The sequence below is a fragment of the Sceloporus undulatus genome, chromosome 5 (assembly GCF_019175285.1).
Source record: "Sceloporus undulatus isolate JIND9_A2432 ecotype Alabama chromosome 5, SceUnd_v1.1, whole genome shotgun sequence".
NCBI classification, from domain to species: domain Eukaryota; kingdom Metazoa; phylum Chordata; class Lepidosauria; order Squamata; family Phrynosomatidae; genus Sceloporus; species Sceloporus undulatus.
Window position 1 is genome coordinate 177,984,780 of NC_056526.1, and position 13,541 is coordinate 177,998,320.

The following is a 13,541-nucleotide window of genomic DNA, read 5'->3' on the forward strand; positions in this document are numbered from 1 at the left end:
ATAATAATAATAATAATAATAATAATAATAATAATAATAATAATAATAATACTGTAATAATAATAAGTTTTATTTATATACCGCCCAATCACTGGGAATCTGAGCGGTTTACAACAGAGGGGATAATAGACGGTTCCCTGCCCTCAGGCTTACAATCTAAAAGACACGACACAAAAGGAGAAGGGAATGGTGAGGGGGGGGGAGGGAGTTTAATTTCCTGCAGTGTGTTAAAAAGAAAACCCGATTGGTTTCCTTCTCTTTTCAGTTTCTTCTTTCTTTCCCCTCTCTTTTTTTGCCAGGACAAGCCATGAAGAAAGCTGCCTATGAATAAGAAAAAAGGTTTTTCTATATGACAAACATTTCAAAGCCCATATCTAGCAAGCTGCACTAAGCATTTTCTTCCAGTAGAGAGCAGGAAAGAGCCATCGGTTGTCCTCTTCCTTGACTTACAAGACCAGCAACATTTTGACTCTGAATCATCAGGGACTTGCAACAGGAGAGGCTGTTTTGGCCCAAATTTTGCTTGGTTCAGTTTCAAAATTGCTACTCATAACCTCAGCTTTAACTGAAGAGTCCTGTGGCTCCAAAAGGGACTAATAAATTTGTTGAAGCATGATCTTCAGTAGGCTAGATGTTTGTGATCCAGGAAGAAGCCTGGAAGGTCTCTAAGGTGTCGCAGGCCCTTTTTTGTACTTTTCAAGTGCAGGAGAATAAGGCTTGCTGTTGTGTGCCTTCAAGTCATCCCCAACTTGTGGTTTTCTTGGCAGGTTTCTTCGGAGGGGGTTTGCCATTGTCAGCCGAGGCTGAGAGAATATGACTTGCCTAAAGTCACCCAATGGGTTTATATAGTTGTTAGTTTTCTTCAATGTAGAAGAGATATAATCTGGGTAGGGTGGTGTGAATCTGCTGTGATGTATTCATTCACATGAAAGCCCACTTCTGCAAGATTAAGACCAGAATCCTGTTGATATCGTAAAAGTTTAAGGTCACTTACAGGAGCAGTTGTGATTCAGAATGCCTGTTTTTCAGTTAAAGGTTATGGATACAGAGCTACTTGTGCAGCACTGCTATATGTACAGATGTGCATTTGGTTGTATTTGCTTGCAGAACATTGTCATTCAACACAAGGATTCTGTAGCAAAATGAGCATGTAAAGTTACGTGGAGAGTTATATTAAGCACAAACCCCAATACAGCTTCAAGTGTTTTTTCAGCTCTGCATATAATAAATAACTTACCAGGATTGAGAGAGAGTTCAAAGTACTGTACAGTATTTCAGGGCAAGAAGAAATACTAAATAGTAGAAAAACTATTTGTGCATAAGCATTGAATTAATTTGGTGTTTTTATAAATCTTCACCTAGTCTTCTGTTTCATTTATTCCATCTTCTTCTATTAGCTCTGTGTTGCACAGGCTTGCTTTCAGTTAGTATGCAAAGGTTATTTCAGTGTGGAGATATTTTTTCCTTTCCTGGCTTATGTACAGGGCTGAGTTCATATGGCAGGCACTTTGAAGTAGAGTTTCAGACCTGACAGTCAATTTCATGTTTCATGTTCAGTTACAATGTTTTTGCCATGAGAGAGAAAGTGAAAGCGAGTTCCAAAACACACTACAGAGATAATCCAGTTTGAGACCACTTTAACTGCTCTGGCTCAATGCTAAGGAACTGTGGGAACTATAGTTTTGTGAGAGATTTAGCCTTCTCTGTCAGAGAGCTCTGGTGCCACAAGAAACTACAATTCCCAGAGTTCCCAAGCACTGAGCCAGGACAGTTAAAGCGGCCTCAAACTGGATTATTTCTGCAGCGTGTTTCAGACCTTGGTCTCCTTATATGGAGTAAGTTCAATATCTTGACATCTTCCTTTGCCAAAATAAATAGGAACAGTTGCTGAGCAGTTAGTCTTCAGTCTGTGTCCACTCTTCAGCATTTGGTAGAAATGAGACTGTTGGGGAAAGTGCTCTATTGCACATTAGGTTTTCAGCTGAATCTTTTTAATTATTCCAGAAGGGCAGCCTAGGATAGTTATTTCAACCAAGACTGCGGTTGGGATGTAGTTAGGGTTCATCAATTACATAAAAAATTACTGTTGAAGAAAGAGGCAAGCCTGGGCCTAGTGTGTGGTGGTGGTGGTGGTCTTTAAATGTGCTCTATTTAATGGCTGATTCTTTGCCATGGAGTTTTTTTTTCTGGTGCTGGTAAACAAATAGACCTAAAATTAATGTAATAAATAAACTATGAATTTAGAGCATATGGGGTAATAGTTCAGTGTTGCAGATTCCTTACTCTAGAAGTCAACAAGAACCCTGTTTTGTCTTTTGTTTTATTTTGGTTTTGTTGTTGTTTTGTCTTGATGGGCTAACAGTAAGTTTATGTAATCTTGGCGCTTACTTATTTTTTATATTTAATGTATTGCTTGTGCAGCCTTGGAAGAAAGGGAGCTATCAGTTCCAACTGTTCAATACTAGCAATGCATTGAAAACACTGATTGGCTGATGTTGTTGGTGGGATACACAGGTACAGATTATGTTACACAAGCAGGGGGAATTATTCACTGTAACACAACAGGCATATTCTGTTGACAGCAGTAGAAGCAAAGTTGCAAATACAGCAACATTGCATTGTATGGTCATGCACTGCACATTGCTCACTGAGCATTGCACAACACCTAGTCAGAGACATGCTGCGTATTGCTGCTATTCTGCATGAGTGTTGCATAGTGCGCTCATAAAATGTTGACACACAGATATCTACACTCCCCTGACAGGGTGTTAGATTGCAGCCTAAGTGTGCATGTGAATGCATGAATCCATTTTGCACGTGCACTGGGAAGTCCATTTACCAAAAACGAGTAGTTCTTTTGGACATAGAGACACTGAATATACAGGTTGGTTAATGTAGCAGAAAAGAGCTCAAGACATTATCAAGACAATCCCTGTACACTACGTGTTATAAAAACAGTTTCTATACCCAAAACAAACAAGTCCCACAGAGCAAACCCATTTGTCTGTCCAGCCATTAGGAGCCCTGGAAAAGCAGTCATGGAGATAGCCTTCGATGGCCAATGTGCAGTACCTTGCCAGTCTTGGTTGGCACCAAGCTGGATTGGGGCCACAGTGTGTGGTTGCTGCAGCCCCAATCCAGCTATTCCTTTGGAGCCGTCTGCACAGCCTCTAAGTTAAGTATTTTAACTAAGTGGTGTCTCCTGGACTTATCCTACTCTCCCAAATCCTGCTTTACCAAGCAGCAGCCGCTGCAACAAACATTGGTCTGTCAGTAGGGGTGCATCGTGCTAGTTTCCAGCCCCCTCCTTCCAGTCATCTCTGGTACCACAATTAGAAACAGGATCCCTGTTGCAATTCCTAGCACTGGAGATTGCAAGCAGGAGGTATTGGTATGTTGCACCCCAGTCAACAGACTTAGACTTCTGTCACTTGCAGTGGGAGCTGCCTGATAAAGCAGGATTGGGGAGTTTTGCATTGGTGACAACAGTGCCATAATCATGAATATGATGGGTTTGTGAATACAAAGCAGTTACAGATGAGTAACTAGTATGCAAAGGGTTCCTGTAGCACCTTTGAGACTGTGTGAAAGAAGATTGGCATAACCTTTCTCAGATACACGGGTAAATAGGTTATGCATCCATAAATTCAATACTGAATTAAAGCCCAAGTTTATAAAAGTTATTGTAAAGGGTTATTTCACACTCTAATCTTCAGGTGCTGGGCAGAAGCACTGTATTTTCTACTCTAGCTCTCTTTTGGTATAGTCTTGGTTAATCATTTCAAGGGTTTGTTTCCTGCTGTGAAATTCAATTACTTATCATTTCCCCGTGGTCGTGTTTATCTCAGAGTTGATTTAGTACTTGCTTTTCCATTAAGGAGCTGAACATTTTCATAACTGCCTTGTTGAACTTTTTAGATCCAAACCCAGAACACAACATGTTTTTGTATTGTTTTGTCAGAAACAGTACTACTCAACCAAGGGGTAGCCTGTAAGTTGTCACTGCCATTTGCTTTTTTATAGACACAGGATTTGAGGCAGAAAGAGGAAGTAAGGACATAACAGCTGTTGGACTTGGCAGCTGGCCTCCTGCTGCCAGTCCCTGTTGAGCTAGCTCTGCTGTGCATGCCATGTCACTTGGAAGCCCCACAGACCTGATCTGCTCCTCTACTACCTTGCCAATAAATTTATATCCCTGTTCTCTTTGTGTGTGTACAGAAAAACCAATAGAGGAACTACTTTTATTAATTTTTTAAAAGAAAAATCCAAGCAATTTGCAAACAAAAGGCTGTTTCATTTCATATTTTATTACCCCACATGAATTAAACAAATCAACCTGGAAATACCACCAATATACAGGGCAGAAAAATGTTATTTACAAGATGGAGACACAACACCCCATAATAAATTTAAATGTACAGATTTTTATAAAGAAACCAAGTAAACAGAGGGGGAGGGGAGGGGGGAAATTGCCCTTTAATAATTAAATTGTCTTCAATTTAGCTTTCAGCCCATATCTCCAGTGTCAATGGAACTTGAAAAAATCATTAAATAATGGCATCTTAGACATATAGAACATTGACAATTTAAATACATTAATCTAAATAAATATCTGGGAAAGGAGGCTGCTTTGAGTGTTCAGCTCCAGTGACCTGTGTTTAAAATGGCAAAACAATTTGTTTCTTGCTCCTCAGATAGAAAGCTCCCAACCCCTGCTCAGAATTAGTGGAAGTTCTATCAGTTTCAAGTACCAGATTAGTGATCACGTTGTGTTTTTTCTCTGATCACTCATTCAGCTGGTCTTTCATTATATAAACTGAAAAAGGAAGAAATGCCAGAAGAGGATACGAGCTTCCTGAATTTCATCCATATATAGATCAACCTCTCCCTTGCAATTGCACATGAAATAAAAAGAAAAGGCAGAATGTACAGGAGTAGGCTGTCCACATGATCATTGAACTCCTGCAAAAATGAAGAGGGAACCTGTGCTCCAATTGGTTTGCCATCCTGGACATGACCCAAATAAGTTTGTTTCGGTTTTTTTCCCTTTGTTTCAGGAGAAGCCCATAGGCTATGCTCATTTTTGCATCACCCAACAGGGATATAAAACCAGCACTGACACAAAGGTTGCTATTTGAACAAGCTTAGTCATGTTTGGGAGCAGATAATGGCTAGGAGAGGGAGCATCACAGATCATTCTCTTGGATAAAGTGCTCAGCACGCAGGTTAAAGTGGGTCCCTTGCCAACTGGAGATTGTTAATTTAAATGTATATTTTAACAGTGTAAAAGCAGCAACAAGGTGAACAGGGTGGGGAGGACAGGGACAGTCCTGAGACTACAGAGGTCAGTTGGCTGGGAGAAGCAGCAAACATGATTTGCAAGTTAAAAGTAAAAGCAGATTTAGTATTAGCCTGCTTCTTAGGCTTAGGAGCTTGGAAACATTCAACTCTGGAGACTGTACTAAGACTCCTGGAAGCAAGTGTCCTTCTCTCCCATCCTGATGCTGCAATTTTGACCAAGAAAAGGCAGACAAAAACTCAGCAATGCAGAATGACCAGCATCCTGATGTGCTCTTCCCCCCACTCTTTATGACTAAATAAATGTTTAGTTATTCTGATTTAAAATACAAGTTACTGTTTCCAACTGGATATGAATGGATATACCAGAGAAGATCCATCTCCTTACCCAACAGATGTAAAAAAGCAGAAATTGTTCTTTCTCTTCCCTCTTTCATCCTGTCTTTCTAGCTATTATTCCTGATGTAAATTTATTGCAGCATAAGGGAAAAACAGAATGAAATTTTGGAACACTTGACATATAAAAAAGAAACAAAGAGGAAAATATAGAATCTACTTTAGGTGTCCTACACCTTATAGCTGAAATTGGCTAAGGCTTTAATGTTTCCCAAGACAATCTGTAAGAACTGCTTCCTTATGCTGGTCTCATGCTAAAATCTAAGAATAATTCACCTTGAGATGAGGAAAATAGCCTAAGGCGAACCTTTTAGAATTGCAGGAGCCATGAGAATTACTGGCATTTTAGCAATCCTCAGCGGTACAGAACAGAGCCTTCTAAACAGGAGCACATCTTCTACCCCATACAAAAGGCAATTCTATTCTTATATGGGACAAGCATAGGAATGACTGACTTGACACTAGGAGTCAGCCAAAAACAAAAATCTAGTACCACGCTCAAGAACAATTTATTTGGAAGATGTTCCCACTGATCTGTCTTGACTGGTCAGCTGAAGACAGAAGCAAATAGGAGTTGTAAGGCACCACTGAGAGAAGGGAACAAAAATTTAACAAGCATTACACTAAATAAGGGTCAAAAGACAGCTATAGTATGTAGCAGTCCTCAAGGCACACTCTTCAGTTGAGAATTCTACAATCTATACAAGGAGGAAACAGTTTGACAAAATGGATGATTCTTTAATTTGGATCTCTAGAGGCGGAATCCAAAACCAATGGAAATTGTGTTTGGGGAAATGGAAATGTTTTAAAAGGAAGGTATCATACCAAATCCTATGGTCAGGATAAATAGAAACTAGTGCAGTGTCAGTCAAAGGCAAACACTTGGCCCTGCCATTTCAGAGGAAATGGACCAGAGTCGTACACTGCAACATTTCTCCCATCTTAAGGATCCAAAATGGAAAATCACATCTGTACAGCTAGTATTGGCCTTTCTGGTTGCTCAGCCCTCCTTCTTCCAAATATAAAGGAATTTCTTAGAGAGTTTCCTGTGGAAAGACACACACACCCTGCAACCCTTATCTGTGCTTGCTTTATAAGGTTGGACTAAAACCATTTGCTGAAACATTTTGTGAGTGGAGTGTGTCCATTGAATGGACCAAGGGAAAACTAACAGAACAGCATTTTTGAAGTACTTAATGCCAGCAGCTTGCAAGCAATTCCAGTTCAATTCATTAGTGCAGTATCAACTCAGGTTATGGGGTCAGGTAGCCCACACTGCAAGTTGCCAGTCCACTGGGAGAGGGGTGAACATCACCTACACTATACATCCTCTGCTCACCATGGCTTCTGGCATGCAGCCCAGCTTTCCTGTTTTCTTTATGAACTTTGTCCCCAAGAACGTGCAATATCACAAGAAAACATGACAGCTGAGACTAGTGCACTGTGGCCACCACATGGAATAAGTAAAATGGCGGGATTGGCAGGTGGGAGGAGATCAGCTAGAATGCCTGGTAGCTTATCATGGGCCACACACCAACCAGCAAGGGAAAGGGTATTAGTAGTGCAACAAAAGGCTACAGATAGCAGGTGGGGAGACAGGAAGGTAGTTTTGCCATTTTGAATTTAAAAGCCAAGAAAAGAGGGGAAGAGGCAGTTTGCATTGAAACAGAAGGCTTGCTGCTGAAGAATTCCCCTCCCTTGCTCCCGATTTCTCTGTTCATCCCATCCTGCAACCAGAATGCATATGACAAATTGCTTCTTCCTTTTTTGGTTTTGCATGAAAGGGAAAAAAAAAGTGTGCAGTGGTGGGAAATTGTGTGCTGGGCCCACAAACATCTTCACATCAGTATGAGGCGTTGCAGATAATTCTTTGGGAGGCAGATTTCTTTCTCATCAGCACTTCTTCATGTGGATTGGTGTTTTTTTCTTTTGTTTTTATCTTGCTGGTTATTTATTTGTAGAAATGTTTATAGACCATTGACACAATGAAACTATGAAGGGGTTGGGAAAGAAAACAAAAATAAAAAGAGAAAATTGCACTTTGTCCATTGAAAGAAAGGCATCCTCCACTTTGAGGCCTCTTCTCCACTTGGCACCAGAGAAATGTAGTCCTTAAAAAGTTTTCCAGTGGTGCCAGATCTCTACCATCATGCTTCATCCAACCTTGTTCCAGGTGCTTTTTCTGAATTCATCAAGTCCACCAATGAGGCTGTTTCTGAGGCATTCAAAGTGCAAGAGAGTCCAAGGCAAGGTTCTCACCTCAAAGCACCCATTAAGGCGTATTTGGTTCCAGTCTCAGCCACTGCAGACCCTGCCGGGTGTAGTGCACAAGTTCGATCATACTGCTGTTCAATGAGAGATTGCAGGCGGCAGCATTGAGCTCAGAAAAAAATTCTGAAAGAGACGAGAGGTGGAGAAAAAACATTAGCTTCACATTTGGCACAACTTAACATCTTAACAGTTGCTGCTAATTTACCATTGCTTAAGGAGTTAACTGACCAAATACCCCACTTTTAAATAAAAGAGTTTTCCCCATTGTTGTTTATGGGTAAAAGTAACATGACTGCTACAATTCTAAGGATGTTGAAAAAAGGCACTCCCTGAAAATCACAGACCCCATACAGACAGGCCAAAATAAAGCTGCTTTGGGACACTTTGGAGGTATGCTGTTTAAATGATGCATGCGCCCTAAGAGTCCGGAAACCATGCCAAAGCCACGCTCCAGTCCTGAGGACTAAAGTGCAGCTTTGGCACAGCTTTTGGCCTCTGAAGATGCGAGTGTCATTTAAACAGCATACCTCCAAGGAACCAAAGCAGCTTTATTTTGGCCTGTGTGGAGCCACAGTGTACTTTTGAAGCAAGTTCCTTGTCTTTATGGTGATGAAGATATGCTTGAAAGTACGTAGCATATATCCAGACAAGCACAAAAATGTGGAGACTTCATTAACTTCATTCAAGAAGGTGCAACTGGTCTGGGCCTGTAGAAGAGAAGAAATGAGAAGGTTCTCCCAGATGGAAGGCACCATCTTTTTCTTCCCTTTTAGACAAAGACCAGCTGCTTCGTTCCAAAGGGCATAAGAATAGCTCCCTGTTCTATGTCCAAAAAGAATCATACACAGGACATCATCTCCAACCAAGTCCTGGGTTAGAACTGATTCAAGCTTACTCTTGCAAAAAATGTTTACCACAGATACAATAGAATTCCCAACAGTAAAACAGAATAAAGTGAAAGCAGATAAGTGTTGGTAAAAATGCAGATGATGTGCTCTAGAGATCTTATGCCAATGACTACTGATTGTTCCAGTGCTTTCTTGCATTTATACAAATATATGCTCACTTTCACTTCACATCACAGTGTCTTCTGTTGCTAATACTGATGTGAAGATGTGTTGCTACCTTGTCCTGAATCTGTCAAAGTCAGCACTGAATTCATCTAGCTTAGTTTACCATCTACTTTGCTTATTTATTTATTTCATTTGTATGCCCAGGAGGGACCACAGACAAATTTTTTTAAAAATTTCCATAAAATTAAAAACCATTAAAATAACCTAAAACAATATAAAATCACAACAAAATATACAAAAGTTAAAAGCATTAGCAGCAGCTCTACCCACTGTCAGGTAGTTTCCCTTCTCAGTACCACCACCATTCAGAGATGTTGCTGAGCTATGGAGCCTTTCTAAATGGACATGTGAAAGTGACTGAGTAAAATCAGAGTTTCAGGATGCTACATGCACAACTGTCATAGAGGATGCATGAGAACCAATGCTTACTCTTATTCCTCCTGGCCAAAACATCAGCTTGTTCCCAGAGATCATAGGCATAGAGAATATAAGAAGTGATGTTGACAAAGGAAGAGGTGATGGTTGGGATATAATGAGGAACATTGATGGAAGCACCAATGCCACCACTTCCACAGCTGCTGGCACTGGAGCCTGTCTGGGAGCTTACAGAGCCGGCTGGAGAGGGTGTCGGGGAAAGAGGAGAAGGTGTGCCAGTGCTCCTGAAGGATAAAACACAACAAGGAATGTTAACATCACTGCCATTAACTGACATAGTAGTGTCCTGGAATGCAGTCTTCACCCTGTACCAGAAGCATCCCATATGCAACATTTTTGTTGCAATTCCCATTTATCTGGAGAATACTTCTTACAATACTTTTTTTAAAAAAATATGAGTTTTGGAATTCTGTTACTCAAGCACAGATTGCACACAGATTGTGCTCTATCTGTTATATGTTGGCCTTGCGGGTGAATACGCACTTTGTTTATAAACAGACATCACTCGGAAGTCTAGACAGTAAAATGGCTTCTCTTAACCAGCCACCCTGCAGTCATAACATTGTGGAACACAGCCTTTTTACCTCATCAAATACAGCCTTGCTATTTTCAGACATTATTTTCCTAACCAGTTCAAACAACTCTTGATGTCAGAAATTCGTATCTGTGGATTCTTCATCCATGGATTCAACTGTCCACAACTTGAAAATATTTAAAAAATATATCCATTCTGAAAAGCAAACCTTGATTTTGCCATTTAATATAAAGGATGCTATTTTACTATGCATTGTATTTAATGAGACTTGGGCATCCATGGAATTTGGTATCCATGAGGGATCCTGGAATTAAACCCCAGTGGATACTAAGGACCCACTGTACTTTTTTTGGACTACAATTTCCAGGAAACTCCCTCCCCCAAGTAACATGGCCATACTGTTTCAAGGATTGGGGGAGTTATAGCCCAAAGAGTAACTTCTCCAAACTCTCCCTTGAAATGTGATCTCATTTAAGTAGTTACAGAGAAGATGGGAGAGAGAGTTTTCATGGAAGACTGCAGTGGAAAAACAAAACCCAAACAGGCTTCCTTTTGTAACAACAGGGATTCTGATATATTGTGAAAGATATATGTGTACATTCAGTACTACCTTGCGACACACGGAGAAGGTGCTTGTGTAATTTTCGAAGAACTCTGCAAGAAGAAATGAAATTCTAGTTAATTCATAATTAATGCCAGCTTGACCACTTTGCATATTAGGAGTCTTGAAGCCTTCTTAGAAGGTACTAAATATAAGCCGGACAAACATGTTTCCAAGATACACGGAAATAAAAGCACAACACAGTGAATTTCTAAGAGACATGGAGCTAGTCTGTCAGATTTGCACCTGCATATTCCCCAACTATGACAATGACAACAACAACAGCAATATTTATTTGTATTCTACCTTCTCCCGGAACTGGGAGGTAGCTTACAATTTAAAGGAGCGATACCATTAACATACAAAAAGTTAACATTAAAATAGAATTTTAATAAAATAATTAACCAAAGCCAGCTTTAAATCATCATTATCATCACCACCTTCATCTTATAATTTATTTATATCGCCCTGGTTCCCAGTCTGGGACTTGGAGTGACTTACAAGTGGTAAAAGGTTTTTTTAAAAAAGGTAAAAAGGTTTATAGTAAAGATACTGGTAAAAGGATTACGCTCTACAAAAGTTATAATTAAATTATCAATAAAAATTATAGCAGTAAAAAAATATTCAGAAAAATTCAGGGAATAAAACACAGCACACGAAATGCCCTTTTCCTCCTGAGCAGTCAACCCTCAAAGGCCTGCCTAAGCAGGAAAATCTTTACCTGGTTACGTTCAGTAGTAACAACCTTGGTCTGATAAACTACACCTTATCGGACCATAGCTGAAATCCTGTATCAGGAAGGCAAAGAGTAATGCTCCACCTGCAAAGTTGTGTGCTCTCTCAGCTGTCAAGCCCAAGGATGAGGAGATTTAAAAGAAGCAGCTGGTCTTGGTTTAAAGGGAGGAAGAAGGGGTTGTCTCACAGATGACGTCCATCCTCCTTTTGCTTTCCCTGTGAACCCAGAACAGCTGCATTTTCATAGTCAAAACTGCATCCAACTCCCAATCATCAGTATCAAACTCTCCCAAGGATTGACAGCTGCCAGAGTGAAATTTTACACAGAGTGCCCTGTCCAAAAAGAGAGATACATGCATATACGGTACGCATATGAAAGCATATGCCACTAACAGGATGCCATCTGACATGTTGTGCCCATGTACTCTCTCCTCTCCTCTTTTGTATACCTTAATTCAAGAGTTTGTTAAACAACAGTTACCCATTAGGTACAAACCTGGAAATAATAACTTAAGGTCTAGCTACAACTTAATCTGCAAACCAGGATCAAACCATGTTTCTCAGTCTTGATTTGTATTGACAACTTAAATCATTGTTTCCCATTTTGTATGGAACTGAAAGGCAGTGTTCCCTTATCACTGCCCCTGAAGCACTGCATAAGGCTCATGAGAGAAAACAAGACAGAATGGGAGAGGAAAGGATGTACATTCTGTCTGATAAATATCGGTGAGATTTATCAGATGGAGTTCAACTACAACTATTACATGTGAACCAGAACGAAAAAAATCTGTGCTGACAATATACTCAGCTTCAGGACCAACACTGATCACAGAGGAAGAGCCATGAATCCATATAAGATCACTGCTATGCAGCAAAAAATAAATAAAAATAAAATAAAAAAGCAAAATCCCACAAATTTTTTCTTTTCACAGATAGGAAGCTGCAATCTTGTACAAGTTTGCAGCTCCAATGTTACACTGCTCACTGCTCATATGAGTAAACTATCCAGTCAAAACAGATCACATGAACTGACTGAAAGTCTAATTTCCAAGGGTTTTTTTTTTAAAGTTCTGAAACTGTATAAGAACCAGCCTCCCTCTCTTCAAATGAATGCTTTTATCCTTTACCTTGAAGTGTTCATTAAGGGTCCGGGAATACTTTATTGCTGTATCCTTTTTGTAGCGAAACATGGCCATGTACAGAATGGCTTGGCAGCGCATGCTGTGAAAACACAATGAACACAGAAGATATGATGTTGCCCTATAATTAATCAGATTATTGGTTTATTCAGTCTGGCTCTGACCTGCTGGCACCAACAGAAGGTAGAAAGGTATCTCCTTCTGCCACTGCAACCTGAGATGCATTGAAGCAGAGATGATGCTGGCACCAAATATAAGAAATCTGCAAAGCAAGAGTTCTGCTCTAGATTCAAGGGCCCTCCTCTAAGAGTCCCAAACAATCTATTTAAAATGCATTGAATGTACATGTAAATCAGCTAGTAAATCATGCAGGACACCATTCTATGCTTGGAAAGTATGTGAGAAGATTATGCATTCTTAGCTGCATTCAGTTGGCCTGAATAAGTTCTAAGTTTTATACTGTGCATTCATAGAGCTTGGAAAAGGTTAACTTTTTCTGAACAACCACACTCAGAGTTTACCAAAGAGTTGGATGAGAGATTCTGAGAGTGGTAGCCTATAAATGTAACTTTTGCAAGCTCTGTGAATGCAGAGTATAAAACATGGTGTTTATTCAGTTCAACACAGTTTATCTAAGACTGCATCATCTTTGCACAGAGAGAATAGAAATGATTATTATGTGTCACATTTTTCATAGTGAGCTTCACACATCGTTTCACAAAAATAAAGAAGATAGGTAAGATTAGGTTATGGCAGTACCGTTCCCATCCTAGTATCCTACACCTGGCCAGTGCCCATACTGGAAAGGGATGATGAGAGTTGCGGTCTAGCACATCTGCATGGCATAAGCATGGTGAAGGCCACCATAGTCACAGAACAAAAAGGAAAGGATTGAGGAATGGCCTTTCCTTGGCTAGGCAAAAGGTTTTTAAAATCATATTTTCTTTTAAATCAAGTATGTTAATTAAAAGTAAAACAGGAGTGAAAGAAAGCTCACTACAGCTATCAACATGCTCTTCTCGAATTAAAAAACTTCACTTCAGAACAATGTCCCACTC

At 40.0% G+C, this 13,541-nt stretch overlaps 2 protein-coding genes across 5 annotated transcripts in view; one reads left to right on the forward strand and one right to left on the reverse strand.

Moving 5' to 3' along the window:
- Positions 1 to 13,541, forward strand: part of KLHL8 (kelch like family member 8) — a 61,413-nt gene that overhangs the window by 28,829 nt on the left and 19,043 nt on the right. The gene's annotated exons all lie outside the window — the stretch shown is intronic.
- Positions 4,288 to 13,541, reverse strand: part of AFF1 (AF4/FMR2 family member 1) — a 151,268-nt gene continuing 142,014 nt past the window's right edge. For all 4 annotated transcript variants that reach the window (XM_042470216.1, XM_042470217.1, XM_042470218.1 and 1 more), the window contains 4 exons: positions 12,472 to 12,565; positions 10,619 to 10,662; positions 9,468 to 9,697; positions 4,288 to 8,088 (listed from right to left, as the gene is read on the reverse strand). In XM_042470216.1, the coding sequence (XP_042326150.1) occupies positions 7,967 to 8,088; positions 9,468 to 9,697; positions 10,619 to 10,662; positions 12,472 to 12,565 (490 nt within the window). In that variant the 3' untranslated portion in view covers positions 4,288 to 7,966. The remainder of the gene's footprint in view (positions 8,089 to 9,467; positions 9,698 to 10,618; positions 10,663 to 12,471; positions 12,566 to 13,541) is intronic.